This window comes from Scyliorhinus canicula, chromosome 10, assembly GCF_902713615.1.
Source record: "Scyliorhinus canicula chromosome 10, sScyCan1.1, whole genome shotgun sequence".
In the NCBI taxonomy this organism is placed as follows: Eukaryota; Metazoa; Chordata; class Chondrichthyes; order Carcharhiniformes; family Scyliorhinidae; genus Scyliorhinus; species Scyliorhinus canicula.
In genome coordinates this window covers 166,955,597-166,972,705 of record NC_052155.1, presented here as the reverse complement: position 1 = coordinate 166,972,705, position 17,109 = coordinate 166,955,597, and the positions used below count along the sequence as shown (strand labels likewise).

At 40.2% G+C, this 17,109-nt stretch overlaps 1 protein-coding gene across 1 annotated transcript in view; it reads right to left on the bottom strand.

Moving 5' to 3' along the window:
- Positions 1–623: 623 nt before the first annotated feature.
- The window catches only part of LOC119972751 (suppressor of cytokine signaling 6), a 50,241-nt gene continuing 33,755 nt past the window's right edge, over positions 624–17,109 (bottom strand). Inside the window, exon 2 of the mRNA XM_038810070.1 lies at positions 624–4,022. Coding sequence (XP_038665998.1) covers positions 2,289–3,902 — 1,614 coding nt within the window. The 5' untranslated portion in view covers positions 3,903–4,022 and the 3' untranslated portion in view covers positions 624–2,288. The remainder of the gene's footprint in view (positions 4,023–17,109) is intronic.

The following is a 17,109-nucleotide window of genomic DNA, read 5'->3' as shown; positions in this document are numbered from 1 at the left end:
CCGACGATTAGGATCATGGTTTTACTTCATGGAGCAATAGGCACTGCATTTTCAACATTCTGTGGACAAAGAAATCAAATGGGTCATCTATCAAATTTTCCAAAGCATCAGAAAATGGGAGTGCTCGAGCGACTGTTCATATTGAAGGTGTGCCACCCTAACACTGAATAAAAATGCAAACTTCAAGAATAAAACATTTTAAAATCATTAATGCTCAACCCGAAGCTGCATGTCGTTAAGCACAAAACATTTGCGCCGTCAACTCTGTAACAGTATTTATGGGTGTCAGACCCTCTTCTGTCTTCCAACTAAAATGGTTGCAAACAGCTTCTCTAACAGGGAGAATGCGAATAATTGCAAAGACCACTGTACCCATTAACCAGGGAATGCTGCATGCATTACTCAGTGAACAAAAGTTTGTTCAAATGAAGAATCTTAAAAAACACCCCCTGAAGATTATGAAATAACTACATTTGAAGTAGCTCTTGTGCTCTCAAATTCACTGGTGCCTGAATATGGCGAAGACTCAAAGTTTAACATTCATGTGGCTCTCAGTGTTTGTTGCAAGACCAAACTAGAACAAGGTGTTGTGCACAGCTATGAATGACAATGCACGCTAATAATGAGCATATTATAAATGATTTTATAGGAACAGTTTGACCTGTACACTTACAGAAGTTTTCTATATGGCAATACAGGAAAATGTGAAACTGAACACAATCTAAAAGTGCACAAAGTACTTCAACAGAAAGAGGAAAAGAAAGAAATTATTGCTAAGTTTCAGTCAGTTGGTCTATTGAAATACAAATGAACTACAGTAATAATATTCCAACTGCTCAAAAACAAAATCACAAAAAACATCCAATTTACCTCACTGGTATGATTAACCAATCTTTACCTGGCGGTTACAAGGACATAGAGACGTTGAGTAATTGTTCAAAGTCCTCAATCATGATATCCAAATTACAATTCATATGACTCAATTGAAAAACAAACAAATCCATTAAAAGTCACTCCGTATTACCTCATAGAAATTAATGTTGATATCCTACAACTTTTTTAAAAAAAAAAAAAGAAAACAATTTGAAATACGCAAATAAAGCTCATTAGTTCCCTTTAAAACCAGGGATAATACTCTTCAACATTTACTGTACTCAATGTGGTCTCCCACTGGATTTTAAACCATTACTCAAAATACTGGCATGATGGCCCTTTATAAAATTGGTCCATGGGCAAACAAGCACAAACTGGCATAAGAACCGTATGCGCAAACCAGATGTGTGAAAATATGTTGTGCTCTACAATAAAAAAGTTATTTGGAAACTACCTTTCAAATCAAACTCAAAAATGCTGACACAAGTAGCACAAAAGAATAAAGATGGCAAATTCTATATGAAAACAATTCCAATCCAAAAGAAAAAGCAAAATTTTGGACTCATGCACAGGTCCATTCAAGGACCAAAATCAGAAAATACTGGACAATCTCAGCAGGTCTGACAGCATCTGTGGAGAGAGAAAAGGGAGCTAACGTTTCGGAGTCTGGATGACTCTTTGTCAAAGCTTCCTGTTAATGGAGGTTTTGGTCAGGAATACAGCAATTTGTATGCAGGAAAAGCCATAAGGTATCACACTTAAGGTTGTCAGCTGTTGATAATGCCAGTACGTTTAGCCAATTAAAAAGGAAATTATACATGGGTCGGTGTGCCCTGTGTACTATCTACTGCACTGAACATTGTCTTGTTTGTTTTACTTCATTCAGTGTTCTTGAATTCAATTAAAAACAAATCACAGCTCGACTTTAAAGAAGATGAATTGTACCAGGTGTTGCCTCATTTGGTGCACGCTGCTACTGGGAGGTCACTTGCTTTTGAGCAGAGCCAACCTACACAGAAGCACCGTGTACAACCTGGCCATTCTCAAGGGACTTGGTCTTTATGTAGACTCAAAGGTCAGGTTAGAAATCTGCAGTTACCAGTGTAAAATTTATAAAGATTGGGCATGGATTGGGCCCAGCACTCTCATAGGTGGCTGAGAAAATAGTGTTACTGCTCAACATGAAAAATGGGAAGACTTTATTTGGCAAATAGACTGTGCTCGACATCTGTTGGGTGCAGAATGTGGTGGAGTGGGGAGAATAAAAGAAAGAGAACAGAGGCCTGTGATTACAAAATGAAGGAGCACCTAAACAAGGATTTTTTAAGCTAATTTTTGATAAATTATATTTAAAAAAAAACATATTCCAATGCATTCCAGTTCCAAAAGTGCAATCTGCAAGACTTTAACACTTTTCAGTAGTGCTTCTCCTGCAAATAATCCTTCATTTTGTTTGGCAGAGGCAGTTTTTGAATTAAGTCTATTCGAGTGTACTGGCGAATAACAAAACGGCACAGGTATTGCAATGACCGCACTTGCATGAACCGGGAGACTGGGTTTGTTAATCTTACAGGATAAGTTGCAGAACCAGGTAGACGAGACCTAGAATAGCAAAACGCGCCATTTTCAGAGTCCTTAATTGAATGCTCAATCAGTTCTACAATTGAAGTATGCCCCTCCACATCAGGCTGTTCATAAAAGCTAAACCTTCCGTTCGAGTGTTCTATTCTCGTGTGAAGAGTCTTGCCTTGTGAACGGAAACTCAGGCTTAAAAGGTAACGGTCATCAGAACTGTCACGTACAAGAAAAGAACCATCAGGCACATTGGCAAGCTTCTCCTCTGCCTCCCACCGTGTTATGGGACCCCAGTACCATCCTTGCCTTGCAAGTTTTTTCAGCTCCTCGGTGAGACTTGTGACCACCATGGGACCATTATTTTGTACAGAGTCGTAAACTCTCCCGACTCCAGGTGCAGAATTTGGATCAAAGTTCAAATGGTGAAGAACTCTTTCTGCTACGTGGGCCGCTGTGCCACTAAACCCAGGAAACGTCAATTGCATTTGATTTGGAATCGGAGGTAGGAGTGGAGATAGTGGAGGGATGTCAACATGGTTGGAACTGGAGTTCTGCAACATGACACCTGTGGTACCAATCAATAGACCATTTACAGGTGGGTCCAAGAATATATCAGAGGCAACCACTAAATCTGGGACCATTTGGCTGTCATCTATCTGTAATGTGCTACTACATACATGGGATGGCACCGATGCAATTTCCATTGGCAATGGATTGTCAAGGCAACAGGTACGGGACCCATCCATAGGAAACATTCCCTCTTCTAAAGGCATTGTGTACTGAATGTAGTTCTGAGGCATTATTCCAATAACCACAGGAACATGACAGGATTCATCAATATTCAGATGGGAATGGCCATTCTGGGGCTCAATTTCTTTGATTGTGCTGCTCTGTTGCTGAAACACATGATCTGTTTGCATATCGTGGAACTCCTTACGAACACCATTTAATGCCTGGTTTGGGCTATTATTGTGGACTAATGCTTTGACCTTAACCTCCATCTTAATGCAGGTTTCTTCTGAGCTAGCTGATCGTAAAGGCCAAGGTGTAGGGCTGTAATGGTGGCCACGAAGTGATGTAGATCTTAAGGGTCGCTGAGCTTTTAAATCATTAATGCTTGTTGGAGTTGAAGAGGAGGAAAATCGATCATCTTCCACCAAGTTGACAGAAGGTGCATTCCCTTTAACCTTTTGTTTCTGCTTTGCAGAAAGCCTCCTTTTCAGCGTGCCCATCAAGCCTTCACCTTTTGCCTTATTTTTTGATCCTTTGTCATCCTCATCTGCTTTGTTTAGATCATTGCCAGCCAAATCTTTCCCATAACAACTAAAGAGCGAGTCCTCCTTCCCAAAATCGTTGACAAGTGATGGTGGCTGTACAACCACAAATTCACTTTCGTCTTTGCCTTTGTTCAAGTTAAACGATTTTTTGATTGTTTTAAGGCTGATTTTCTTCATCCTGGACAAGCTGTGCAAGTCCTTTTGCACAGCAATGGCTCCAATGATGCTCTTTGGGCCAATCTAGCCGACACACTTTTCTTTGTTCAGGACACAGCTAAACACCAAGATGTCCATCTCCTGCAACGGTAAACAAACAGGTTAACTTTTCAACTTTTAAATACATATATTTTAAGATACAAAGAACAAATTCTGTAAAATCCAAAGTGTTAAGTCTATTCCTCATATTAAATACAACAGTGTACAAAGTTAACTCATATCTCTTCTGACAAATGTATACCACTTAAAGTATACAAAATAAAAAGTTCTTAAAAAAACTGTTAAAAATAACTTGAATTTCCACCCCCTCCATGCAACTCCATCATCCTGAAAGAGCCTGGCAAACAACTAATGTGTTTTTAGTCACGGTTTGTCAACTTTGAATAAGGTGCTTTGAACGATTGTTAGAACTGATTTGGATCATCGGTAGCTCTATCGGGAAAGCAGGCTCTCTTCTCCTTCCACCAAAATGTGTTACTCCAATGTTAAACTCTTAAGAGTAAATGTCACCATTACAGCTGCAAAACACAGCCAGTTAACAATAGACAAGAACACTTTTACTAACAGAAAGATAAGGGTGCAAAAGGAACAATTTCTTCAGTGCTGAGTCCTTTGCTGCTCGGACAATGTAGAGATGCCACAAGAGAAATCAGCCGCGAGGAGGTGAATAGGCTGTCAGCATGATAAACCTCAACTTGCCTGAAGAAATGAAAAGAAGAAGCCTGTATTGATCTCTTTGCAGTGTGTTCGGTGCAGATAGGGACAAAAAATAAAATTGCAAGTTCAAAAGAAACACTTCGCCAGATTCAACTTGGTAATTATGTAAACGGAGACCAAACTGTAACTTCATCAAGAATATCTTCATTAAACCTGACCAATCTTCTCAAATTTTTCCCAAGTGCATTGAACAATGGGTGACACAAAGGGTTCGGCAAGTACAACTGAAGACAAAAAGACACGCAAGGCTAGACTTTTAGGTCCACAATAATACATACTTTGATCTCCAGAAAGTTCACAAAAGACTACATTAGCTTTTGTTAACAATCCATTGACAACCATCGAAATACTGCTCACAGAGGCTACAAAGTGAATCGGACATCTGACCTGCCCCTGTCCCTCATTTTTCAGTGAACTGCATGGAAAGCAGTGCTATGACTCGAGCTCCTACGTGCCAGGAACCCTGCTGTGGCCTTCATCTCAAAGGTGAATCGTTTGATTCACTCAGAAACTGTCTTAGGACTCATTTAAATGTTGGATATTTTGCCACCATTGGATCAATGTGGTTTAACAAAATTACTTTGCAACCTCAGGGCATCATTATGCCTAAATCAACTTTCTAACCACCGCAAAACTGCTATTCAATTTCTTAAAATAGTTTTAGTGGTGATTGAAAATTAAGTCTGTTGTTCTGCAGATGAGTCAAGAAATAACTTAGAAAACCTGGTCATATCTCGGCTTTTCACCATCATCGTGACCAAAAATCTGGGCCATAATGATTTTCTCACAACTGAGACCTTGTAGTTGCATTTTATAGTTTATACATATCATTAACAGTGGTATGCCTGGAGTTTGCAGATATTTTGATTTGACAGTCCACATCATAATTAATGCCGAAACCCATTCACCATTAAAGGCAACATTTGACATTGTTCCCAGTTGCCCTTACTCTCTGGAAAGTAGCAGATAATGTGGATATTGAGCTATGCACAGTCGGAGCCGATTGAAGATGTGGAAATGGCAGAGAATGAGCTCATTAGAATCCAGCCCTAACCATATTGTAAAAACTGGGCAAATGGGCAATTCAATGATACACCATGCCCTTGCGTAAAATACTGTATGATGATCATATGTGTGACAGGGCAGCATGGTGACATAATGGTTAGCACTGTTTCCTCACTGCTCCAAGGACCCCATTTCACTTCTGGCCTGTGGTGACTGTGTGAAGTTTGCACCTTCTCCCCGTGTCTGCCTGGGTTTCCTCCGGGTGCTCCGGTATCCTCCCACAGTCCAAAGATGTACAGGTTAGGTGGATTGGCCATGCTAAATTGCCCCTCAGTCTTCAAAAGGTTAGGTAGGGTTACGGGGATAGGGTGGAGACGTGAGCCTAAGTAGGGTGCTCCTTCCAAGGAGGAGATAGACATACCTCTGATTAAAGAAAACGGGTTAAAGGGATATGGAGAACAGGCAGGGTGTTGTATTTGAGACCAGAAGAGATCAGCCATGATCTGATGGAATGGCGGAGCAGGCTCGATGCCTACTTCTGCTCCTAATTTCTATGTTCCTAAATAAAACATTGAGAATCACAAACAGCTGGTCCCAGATAAGGGTCACATGTCTAGAAACGTGTGCATCACCAATATATTACAGGACACAATTTTACACAGTGCTGTATTTGGCTTAAAATGTAAAAGCTTTGCATTCTATATGACCTCAAACACTCATGGTATAATATAACAGATGAAGCAAAATACAGTACGCTGCTTTGGATAGCTTTGGACCTAAAATATTAATAGCCTGGCTTGGAATTGATTCCATGAGCACAATATTAAAAATGGAGAACCCTGCCTACATTGATTCCTCTAGGACATCGTATTTTACAACTTGACCAACCTCCTCATCCTGGAGAAATTCCTGTTTGTATCAAATATATTACTAAATGTATTACCATCTGGATCTGAAATGTCAATTCCACTTATTGCATTGTGAATCTGATACACAATTAAGCCCAAGGTTATTAAATTGAACTATGATCCACGAAGAGATCAATTTGAGCAAAATAAATGTTGATTCAATACACAGGATGTACGGCACAGCAGGAGAATACTCAGCCCAACTAATCCATGTTGACTTTGATGCTCCACTTGAGCTTTCTCCCATCTTAATCAGTCATTAGAATCACCCATTCCCTTCTCCTCCATATGCTTGTCTAGTTTTCCCTTGTATGCATCCCTATCATTCGCTTCAGCCACTCTGTGACTGCAAGTTCCACATTAATCAACTTGCAGATTGGGCAAATTGGAGAATGAAGTGCAACACGTAACAAGTAACTGTTCATCTGCAGGGAGTGAACCAGAGAGTATCCTGGGAAGGTAAGTGATTTTTATTACCTTCTCAAATTGTGTGTGTGTTTTATCAGAATGGTTTTGTTAACCTGTGCCATAACCCTTTAGAGATTGATGCATTTGTCCTGAGATTGCTTTGTTCATGCGGATGAGAGCCATCCCAAGTTCTAAGTGTCCTCCCTATTCTTCCTCCCAAAATTTACTATCTAACATTCATTGGTGTTGAACTTCATTCTCCAATTTGCCCAATCTGCAAGTTGATTAATGTCCTTCTGTAATTTGTTGGGAGTCTTCCTCAGAAATGGCTACCGCCCCCTCACCTACCCAATTTAGCGCCATCTGCAAATTGTGTTTTTGATTCTAAAATCCAAATCATTCACGCAAATTCTGAATAACAATGATCGGAGCACTGATCCTTGCGGAACACCACTTCCTATCCTTCATTCCCATTCTCTTCTTTCTGTCTTAAAGTCAGCCAACAAACCATTCCATCACTTTTTCCGACCCCACATTCTTGGAACTTACAAGTTAGTCTGTTAGTGGGTACCTTATAAAAGGGTTTTTAAAAATGTGGTGATATTACATCTACTTCATTACCATTCTCTCCTCTCTTTGTTGGCTCCTCAAAATATTCACCTATCAGCAAGATTTTCTCTTTCAAAATTCTTGCTGAACACATTTAAAAAATTTTTACGAGCCAATATTTTTCCATCTACTTTCCTGTTCTTTCCCTTTATTGGAATATATTTTTTGTGTACTCTTTTGAAACACTCTATTTGATGTTTCCCATTATTGTTTTAAATCATATAGTTGCCCACTTCATTTTCCAAACTTTTATTCTCAGCACCTCAATTCAGCCTCGCACCAATCTAGTTACCTTGTGTCCATCATACACATGTCCTTCCCTATCATTTGTGGGCATTATTGCCTCGATATTCCCCTACTTCTTTTAGCTGTTCAAGTTCATTCTCCAGTCCTGGATCCAATAGTAAATCTTCCGTTGTCGCATACTGGATTAGAAAGGAGCTCTGTACACATTGTAGGAACTTCATTGCCTTATCCCCGTTATCTTCCTCTTCTGTCCAATTAATATCAGGGGCACTGAAATCTCAAGATTATTATTCTATATTTTTATTCAATTCCCCATTCCTTCTGCATATTTGTTCTTCTACCTCTCTTCTGCTATTAGGTGGTCTGCTGACTATATCAATTGGTGTGATTGATCCTTTATGATTTTTAAAATCTCTACTTGGATAATACTTCTGGCATGCTGTTAGCTGCAGTTTCAATTATGCTATCCTGAATAAATCAGCTCTTATACCTTCCTGTTTTCCCTTTCTATCTTTTCTAAATGTTATGTCCTGCATTGCTTGAGAGATTTCATAATTTATGGAGAATGTGTTGGGGCAGTGCTGTTTCGCCGAGTGATCTTTGCCTTTTAAAAAAAAAAGTATTAGTAGCGATGCCGTTCATCATACATAGATAAAATTATATACTTTTAGAAATGGGTCTGTAAAGAAATAAGCTTTTTCTTCCAAAAAAATCCTGCATAGCTTTTTGTTTATATTTTTCCCATGCGATTGATACACAATAAAATCCGGAACTGGATTGATATGCAACACTGCTGACATTAGGCAGTTTTGAATTTGATGTTATAAGTTTCAAAAAAGTTCAGTCCAAAGTCTCCATTAGCTCCTGCAAAATGAATCTTGTCAGCTGCAAACCAGTTTCTTGTGGAGTTAAAGTGCACTACTCGTATTGGAAACATTAATGGGACTGAAAGCCCCCGGGAGCTGATATTATGCATAGCATGCATAACAGGAGATTAAAAGAGGTTGCTATAGGGATCGTGGATGCATTTGTGATCATATTCAAATATCAATAGATTCTGGAATTATTTCTGAAGATTGGAAGCTAGCATGTAGGGAAAATGCTGGAATCTACTATAAAGGATGTGATAAATAGTCACTTGGACTATCATGATCTGATTGAGCACAGTCAACATGGATTTATAAATGGGAAATCATGTTTGACCCAGAGATTTTTGAGGATCTTCCTACAAAATTGGTAAAGGAGAGTCGATGGACATAGCATATTTGGACTTTCAGAAGACTTTTGATGAAGTTTTTTACAGGAGGTTAATTAGCAAAGTAAAAGCACATGGGATAGGAGGCAATGTACTGGAATTGATTGAGGATTGGCTAACAGGCGGAAAACAGAGAGCAGGACTAAACTGGTCATTCTCGCATCGGCAGGGTGTGGCTCGTGGGGTACCGCAAGGATCAATACTTGGAGCCCAGCTATTCACAATATATAGATCAATGATTTGGATGTGGGGGCCAAATGTAATATTTCCATGTTCAAGTATGATACAAAGCTAGGCGGGAATGTGTGTTGTGAGGACAATGTAAAGCAGCTACAATAGGATTTGAACAGACTGAGTGAATCGGCAAGAAAATGGAGATGGAATATAAGTGGAAAAATTTTGGTAGAAGGAACAGGCGTGCAATGTATTTTCTAAATGGTAAGAAATTAGAAAGAGTAGGTGCACAATGGGACCTGGGTGTCCTAATTCATAAGTCGCTGAAGGTTAGCATTTAGGTGCAACAAGCTATTAGGAAGGCGAATGGAATATTCTCCCTTTTGCCACTCAGAATGCTCTCCCTCACCTTACGAGGCAAAAAGACACCATTGCGTACGTGCCAGGAAAGGCTTCAAAATTATATCCTGCCTCAGAATTTAAGACATTTGTCAAAAACAGGAAATCATTGAATACATTCAGCTATTTATTAACTCTGCCATCAACTATGATTCATATTAGCTATATTGGTGGTGCAATAGGTTTAGGTTTCTTCAAATGCATCTGCTATGGATTGAGCAATTATGTGGCTACAAATGAGCAGAAACATTTGCTAATGCCCATTCTTGTAAGTGCTCACTTCACCATTAAGTTGTTGCTTACCAACAATACTTTCTTTCCCGTTAGTCCCAAATTTGAGATGAAATAAAAATTGCCCATTTCTCCTTTTCTCTGCATAAGTTGCAAATACACATTTGCCCTTTGGGAAAAGGTGTACATTCATCCACCATTCAAAACAAAAAGTTTAACTTTTGTACGGAGTCTGCACATTCTCCACATGTCTGTGTGAGCTTTCTATAGTGCACCTGTAAAACCTGGTACGGTTTAATGTGGACATGCCGAATTTCCTTAGTTTCCTGAGGAAGTCTAGGCGCTGTTGTGCTTTCCTGGTGGTAGCGTCGACGTGGGTGGACCAGGACAGATTCCAGTCCTCCCTACAGTCCAATAGTGTGCATGGCACAGCAGACCCATTCTGGAGGTGCACACTGAAGAACACACCATCTTCAAAAGAACTAGTGTGCAGCAGTTTGTGAAATCAAGCAGATGTCACCAGCAAATCCCTGGAAGGGGCTGGAGGTGAGGAAATTAAGAACTATGGTGACCTTTATGGCCACTAGCAACGCATGCTCACCTGGCCCTTTTGGAAGGTCTTTTTCCAGGCTGCAGGTGTCAACAATGACCTGCTGTGAAAGCCTAAGCACCAGCTGATTCTATCTGTCTACCCCATGTTGGGGTGGGGGGGGAGGGGCATCTCCTTCTTTGAGCTGCAATTCTGTTTCCATCCCCTCTATCCTGTGGAGTGGCATGTTCGGAGGGGAAGGAAGTTGCTTTTGGTCTTGTTGCCACTGCTTCTCCAGTTGGTTATTTATGGTTGATTGCGGAGCTGCATAAGAAGCTACCCTCTTACAACGAACAATGACAGCAGCAAAGCTCAGATCCAGGTGAACAAGTGCAATCTTGCAGACTGACTCGAAGAATGTTGGTAACCACTTGTAAAGCAATGGAAATACTCTCAGAGCAAGCGCAGTGGGTCAATGTCTTTCACTAGGTCAGGAAGCAGCTGTGCACTTTCAGTGTTTAAGACTTTCCAGCCTGTCAATTCCCGCTGTACCGTGGCAAGTTGAACACAGCTTGGGAGACCCATGTACTGGCTGTTCAAGTGAGAACATTGTATTAAAATCAGAATTAATTGCCTCATTACACGATTTCCCATATGCTGGTTAAAGGTGTGAGTGAGTGGAACCATGTTAGGTTTCTGACAAATAGGCATTCTTGGACATTTAATCCGTCCTGCCAACAAGGAAATCCGCTTTTCTTTCATGGTTAATATTCAATTTCTTAATTCTCTCTCTGCATCTGATTTGACATTGAATTCAGTCACTCCAATCTAATGTTCACTTCTGTTGATTTCCCAATCTTTCAATCTGACTGGGTAAGGAGATACACAGTTGTTTATTTACTCAGGTTCAAGATGCCCAGCTTCCCTTGCGCGAACGTATGCGCTTGCAATTGCAGCTACTTGCCAGCAAATCCTTTGAAGACCTAACTAGGCACGGGTGAGTTTAACTAACAATAGACACATTCACAGCTTTGCTGAAGAAATTATGGCTGTCTTTTCTAGTGGTGGTAATAGTTTTGTGATATTCTTTTATGACAGTTTAACTAAAAAGAACCAGTTCCAGCACAATACAAAAACAGAATGTACTATTATGTAAGTAGGGTGTTCTTTCCAAGGGCCGGTGCAGACTCGATGGGCCGAATGGCCTAATTCTGCACTGTACGATTCTATGTAAGGAATGGGAGCCATCTGTTCACATTTGGTATGTGCTCAAGTACATTATCTAGAAGGATATTTGGAGGTAGCGATATTGCAAATATCGTATGGATCTTTGCTTCCCCAGTAGAACATGGCTATGAAGTTTACAATGCCCAAGTTTGAGTTGCTGCAGTGCATCCTATACATTGTACATACTGCAGCTGCAGTATGCAGAGGGGTAGACTGGAGTTCAGTGACCGGTACACCCTTCAAGTCAACTATCCTGGGTAGGGGTGTCAAGCTTCTTGAGTGCTGTTACCTTTCACATGGGTGGGAGCATTTGCAAGTATTATCTCATCTCCTGAATTAAGCCGTGTAGATCTTGGACAGATGTTGAGGAGTCTGAAACATTCCTTAGTGAATACACAATCTGTTTTGCTCCTGTAACCCTGCAACAGTAGTAGGCCTGCAACAGTAGTAGACTCGCCAAATTTAAGGGCATTTAAGTGGTCACTGGATAGACATATGGATGAAAATGGAATAGTGTAGGTCAGATAGGCTTCAGATGGTTTCACGGGTCGGCGCAACATCGAGGGCCGAAGGGCCTGTACTGCGCTGTAATGTTCTATGTTCTAACCACAAAATTGACTAGGCTGGTCCCATTAAGCTATCATTTGAGATCACCTTCATGTGACTAGGCAATGATTTTGTCATTGAGGTTCAGGGGGACATGGCTGACCCTTTGCTGTTAGAAACAGTCATTGCCTGTGATACCAGTGTCAGTCACTATGGTAAAGGAAGCCAACTAGTTTGGAAATCTCTTGGCCCTGTACCATAGAAAATATTAAATCCAAATTAGGATAGCTACTGAAAAAGTATTAGACAAACCAACATATTAGGATTATTATATCAATACTTGCAACTTTTAAAAAGGCTATATTAAGTGAGTGTGAGCTTTAAAAATTTTATTTGTAAATATCGCCAATCTAATTTGGACATTCTGAATTCTCTCTCCATGTACCCGAACAAGCGCCGGAATGTGGCGACTAGGGGCTTTTCACAATAACTTCATTGCAGTGTTAATGTAAGCCTACTTGCGACAATAAAGATTATTATTATAAGTATTGCCAGTCATAAATTATTTTATTCCTTCCAAAATATGTTCTATACCTAAAATAATGGCCAAGATGAGGAGGCAGGGAGTATTCCTGTTGAGTATTCCTGTCTAATCCTCCCAGCTGACAGGATAGCTGGGGAGAGCTACTGAGTTGCATCATTATTTAAAACCACATTATTCCCAGTATAATCATAGCAACAACCAATTTCAAATGATCCATCTCTTGCCCCAGAGATGCCAGATGCTCAACATTTACAAAAGCTTCATTAATTACATGTGACATTACAAATGTTGACATGTTTATATCAAAGTTTTTCTTACGAGTAGCAGCATAGACAGCAATTTGTGACAACCTCTGACTTCCTGTTGCTGAACTGGAGTATGACAGCATGTTATTCACAAGTTGATACATTAACTAAATACCCACAAAATAAAAGAACCGGTGAAAAGGTCTGAATACAGAGGTTGCGATTGAGATGAAACTAGAAATTATTTTAAGGATAAAACAGATCGTTAATTTAATCATACACTGGGTAAAGCTGCTACAGAGGAACACCGATGCCATCAGAAATGTTCACATTTTGTTTTCGCAGCAGAGTAACATCTGCTTTTGCTAACTTGTACCTCTTTTAAGAAGGCTGGATGGAAATATTTACATGCATAATTAAAAAAAAATATTTTCCTCTCAATTTGAGTTTTAATGATTTTCTTTAGCTGCTACATTATACGTTAATGCACGGAGAAAACAATTGACAGTATTCAAAGGGCCTCAATTGGTAGATATCTCTCCAGGTCATGAGGTTAGAATTGGACCTTAAATGATAATCAGGTGTGAATGGCTTATGGAGGAGAAACAGATTATAGATGATTGGGAAGGTCCATGAGATATACATATGTTCAGGTCTAATCGAGGAAGTGATTAGGGGCAGACACCCGAATACACAGAAGGCATAATCAAAGAACAACAAAGGTATAATTGCCTACACCCCGAGAAGCCAGGAGGAGCAGTTACCATCTAGCAGTCTCAGAAAGCGGACTGGCACTAAGTCTTAGAGCCAAGGCAGTGCGGAAAACCTTTGAAATAGTTGAAGATATCTTCGCTGGGCCAGGAAAAGGATGGTTCACAGATTGGAGGAGCACCCCTGTATTGTGTGGTAACTATAGCTGATTATTCAATTTGATGTTATTTGGGGAACAGGGGAAGTCTTAAAAGAGGCCAGGTAGCGGAGATATATTGTGTAACAAGGGGTAGATTCTATATAAATTGTGTGCATGCATTGTGACGGAAAATGCCACACTAGCCAGTTGGTAGCATTTTATGCACTATAATAGAATTTTTACAAGAAACTTAAAAAGAATTAGACAGACTAGGCTATTGTGCCCCACAATCCTTTCCCTATGGATTATATTAATCGATATAAGTATTGTAAATAGAACCACAGTAAATCCTTATAGTGTATGTCAGCCAAAGTTCAAGTTATTGTCTCAAATTTAAACTGCCAAAAAAACGGAATGATGTTTAGCATTATCACATAGAGCATGTACAGTACTGCACAGTCACTTCCAGTTTTGGCTTTCTCATAATCAAATCTGTTAAGAATGCTATTGTCCTTTGATAATGTTAGCACAGAATCCTCTCCACAAAATCAATGTTTTGATTTTTAAAAGTCAGACAATTAAGGAACTTGTAAAAGGAAAACCAGACACACTCTATAATGTCACAAGCTACTTATGAAAGTTGACACTGATTCAGATTCATTGGAATAAAACTTCCAAATCTTCAATAATCCAATATAACAAAATCTGATACCATATATTGTTACATTTTGTCTCTTTCACAAAACATCTTCAATGGTAACGAAGGTATTTATAATATGTATATATTATTAAATGACTCGAAGCATGGTAAATGACATGGTAGCACAGTGGTTTGCGTGGTTGCTTCACAACGCCAGTGTCCCAGGTTCGATTCCCGGCTTGGGTCACTATCTGTGCGCAGTCTACACATTCTCCCCGTGTCTGCGTGGGTTTCCTCTGGGTGCTCCGTTTCCTCCAAAAGTCCCGAAAGACGTGCTGTTAGGTAATTTGGTCATTCTGAATTCTCCCTCAGTGGACCCGAACAGATGCCAGAGTGTGGCGACTAGGGGAATTTCACAGTAACTTCATTGCCGTGTTAATGTAAGCTTACTTGCGACAATAACAACATTATTATAATTCTTATGTAAGCTTGTTGCTCAACTATACCAGATGAAAGGTCGAAAACTCAACCAATATAGACCTCAGACATACAGGTGAATCATTAAGATGAAAGAAGAGATGTAATTTACTTCAGTCTTTTTCCTGTTAAGTGCTGCTTGCAAGAAACTGCCACAAGAAAGAAAGTCTCCTGTTGTAAATAAAATAAGCTGTCAATTATGCAGCTATTCCCTTCATCAGAATTAGATGAGCAAACATGTTATGCTGCAATTTTAACTCCACAGTTGATCTTGCTGGTCTACTTTCCTATTTGGGTCAGAGTCCCACAGCGTATCACAGTTGGAAAACAAATGCAAACCAACTGTGGTCAAAGAGTCACTCGTTTCAGTTCCCATATAAGCTGACTCATGCGGTAGTCATGAGATTTTCCAGAATTCAATGGCATTGGGTATTTGAAATGCTACACACTGCAGTCAAACAGTATTGCATTCGCACAACTTACAACTATCCTGAACAACATCTGTTACATATGTAAAAGCACCAGTTATATCAATGTAGAAAATGTTTACCGACTAGAACGTGGCAGGGGAAAGGCCAGAACCAAGGGCAGAAGGCAAAAAAAAACACAGACCACGGAAAAAAGAAACGTTCTAGAGCCACCAGTTCTCAACATCCATGTAAACTAGGATATATGATATAGAGACAAGCCGCTTTTACCATCTACCCCACCTTTAGGCTGTAGGCCTGGTCAGAATATGATTTGCACTTCAAACACATTGTCAAAAGGCGAGCACAAGCACACATTTTAGGCAGCCACAAGATATAAACAAGGAAAAGTAATTCACCAGTTTGATGGCAGCTCTCAGCAATATACTTCACTGAAATCCTGGTGGCGACCCCGACAGGTTTTTAAACAAATGCTCAACCCGTTAAAGAAAACATAAGTATGCAATGCCAACAGTAAAGCGAACTGGAATGTGGTTGCAATTAAGCCAAGGTACATGATACCTAATTCCTTATTTTTAAAGTTAATGCTGCAAGCAATCACATCTCTAACCTTTAACACTCACATGTAACACTTCAAATGTATTGCTAGCAGTAACTCCAATGTTCTACACTTCTTGCAGTGGTGTTATCAGAAGGTTAAATTCACTGCATATTCTTGTGACAACACACAAATCCTGTGATCATTAAACACAAAATAATTTTACATGGAAATTATTCATCTTAATTCACCCATGCAAATATAAGCACATATCAATTCCATGACATCCAATTGTTCCTGAAATGATTTCCAGGTTTTGCCATTAATAAAACATTCTGCAAGGTTATTGCAGTTATTAGCCTAGGCCTGTTTTTCTATCTTCTTGATATCAGTTCTAAAATGATGTTTGGTTCGTTTCAACCTAAATGCCTCGTTCTACTCCCGAAGTCCAAAAGTGGTCATATTCTGTAATGTTTTCAGATCCTGAACAACATTTTGAGATCTCTATAAGATTACCTCTCAGATATCGGGCGAGATTCTCTGGCCTCCCGGGTTTCTTGACAACGGGATCTTCTGGCTCTGCCGCTGTCAATGGGATTTCCAAATAGATCCACCCCTCGCCGCCGGGAAATCCACGGCCGGGGATGCGTCATCGACGGGACCAGACGATTCTCCCAGCGTGAGCAGCAGGAAGATTTCACCCACATTCTCTCAAAGCTGAATTGCTCACGCTGCTACAACGTACTGGATCCCATCGTATCCCAGGACCATCCAGAAGTAGCCGCCGACCCAGCAAGCGAGGGAAACACCGAAAGGCATCATCGAGCAAAGTGAAGGGTGGAGGGGTTTACCTCCTCATCAACTCCTCCTGATGCTCGGACGTGGCGACCCTGGTAAACTACTGCTATCCGGTCCTGGAATACCTGACTGTGAAGTGCAGCCCATACCACTTTCCACACAAGTTCACTTCTGCCATCATCACTCCGGTCTACATCCCACCCCAGCCGTAAGTGAAGAAGATGCTTGGTGAATTATACACTGCTATAAATAACAATGAAACAATACCCGGAGGCCTTGTTCATCGTGGCAAAGGACCTCAACCAGGCCAACCTCAAGAGCATACTGCCAAAATTCCACCAACACATTTCCTGTCCCACCAGGGGCCCCAACATCCTTGACCACTGATACACAT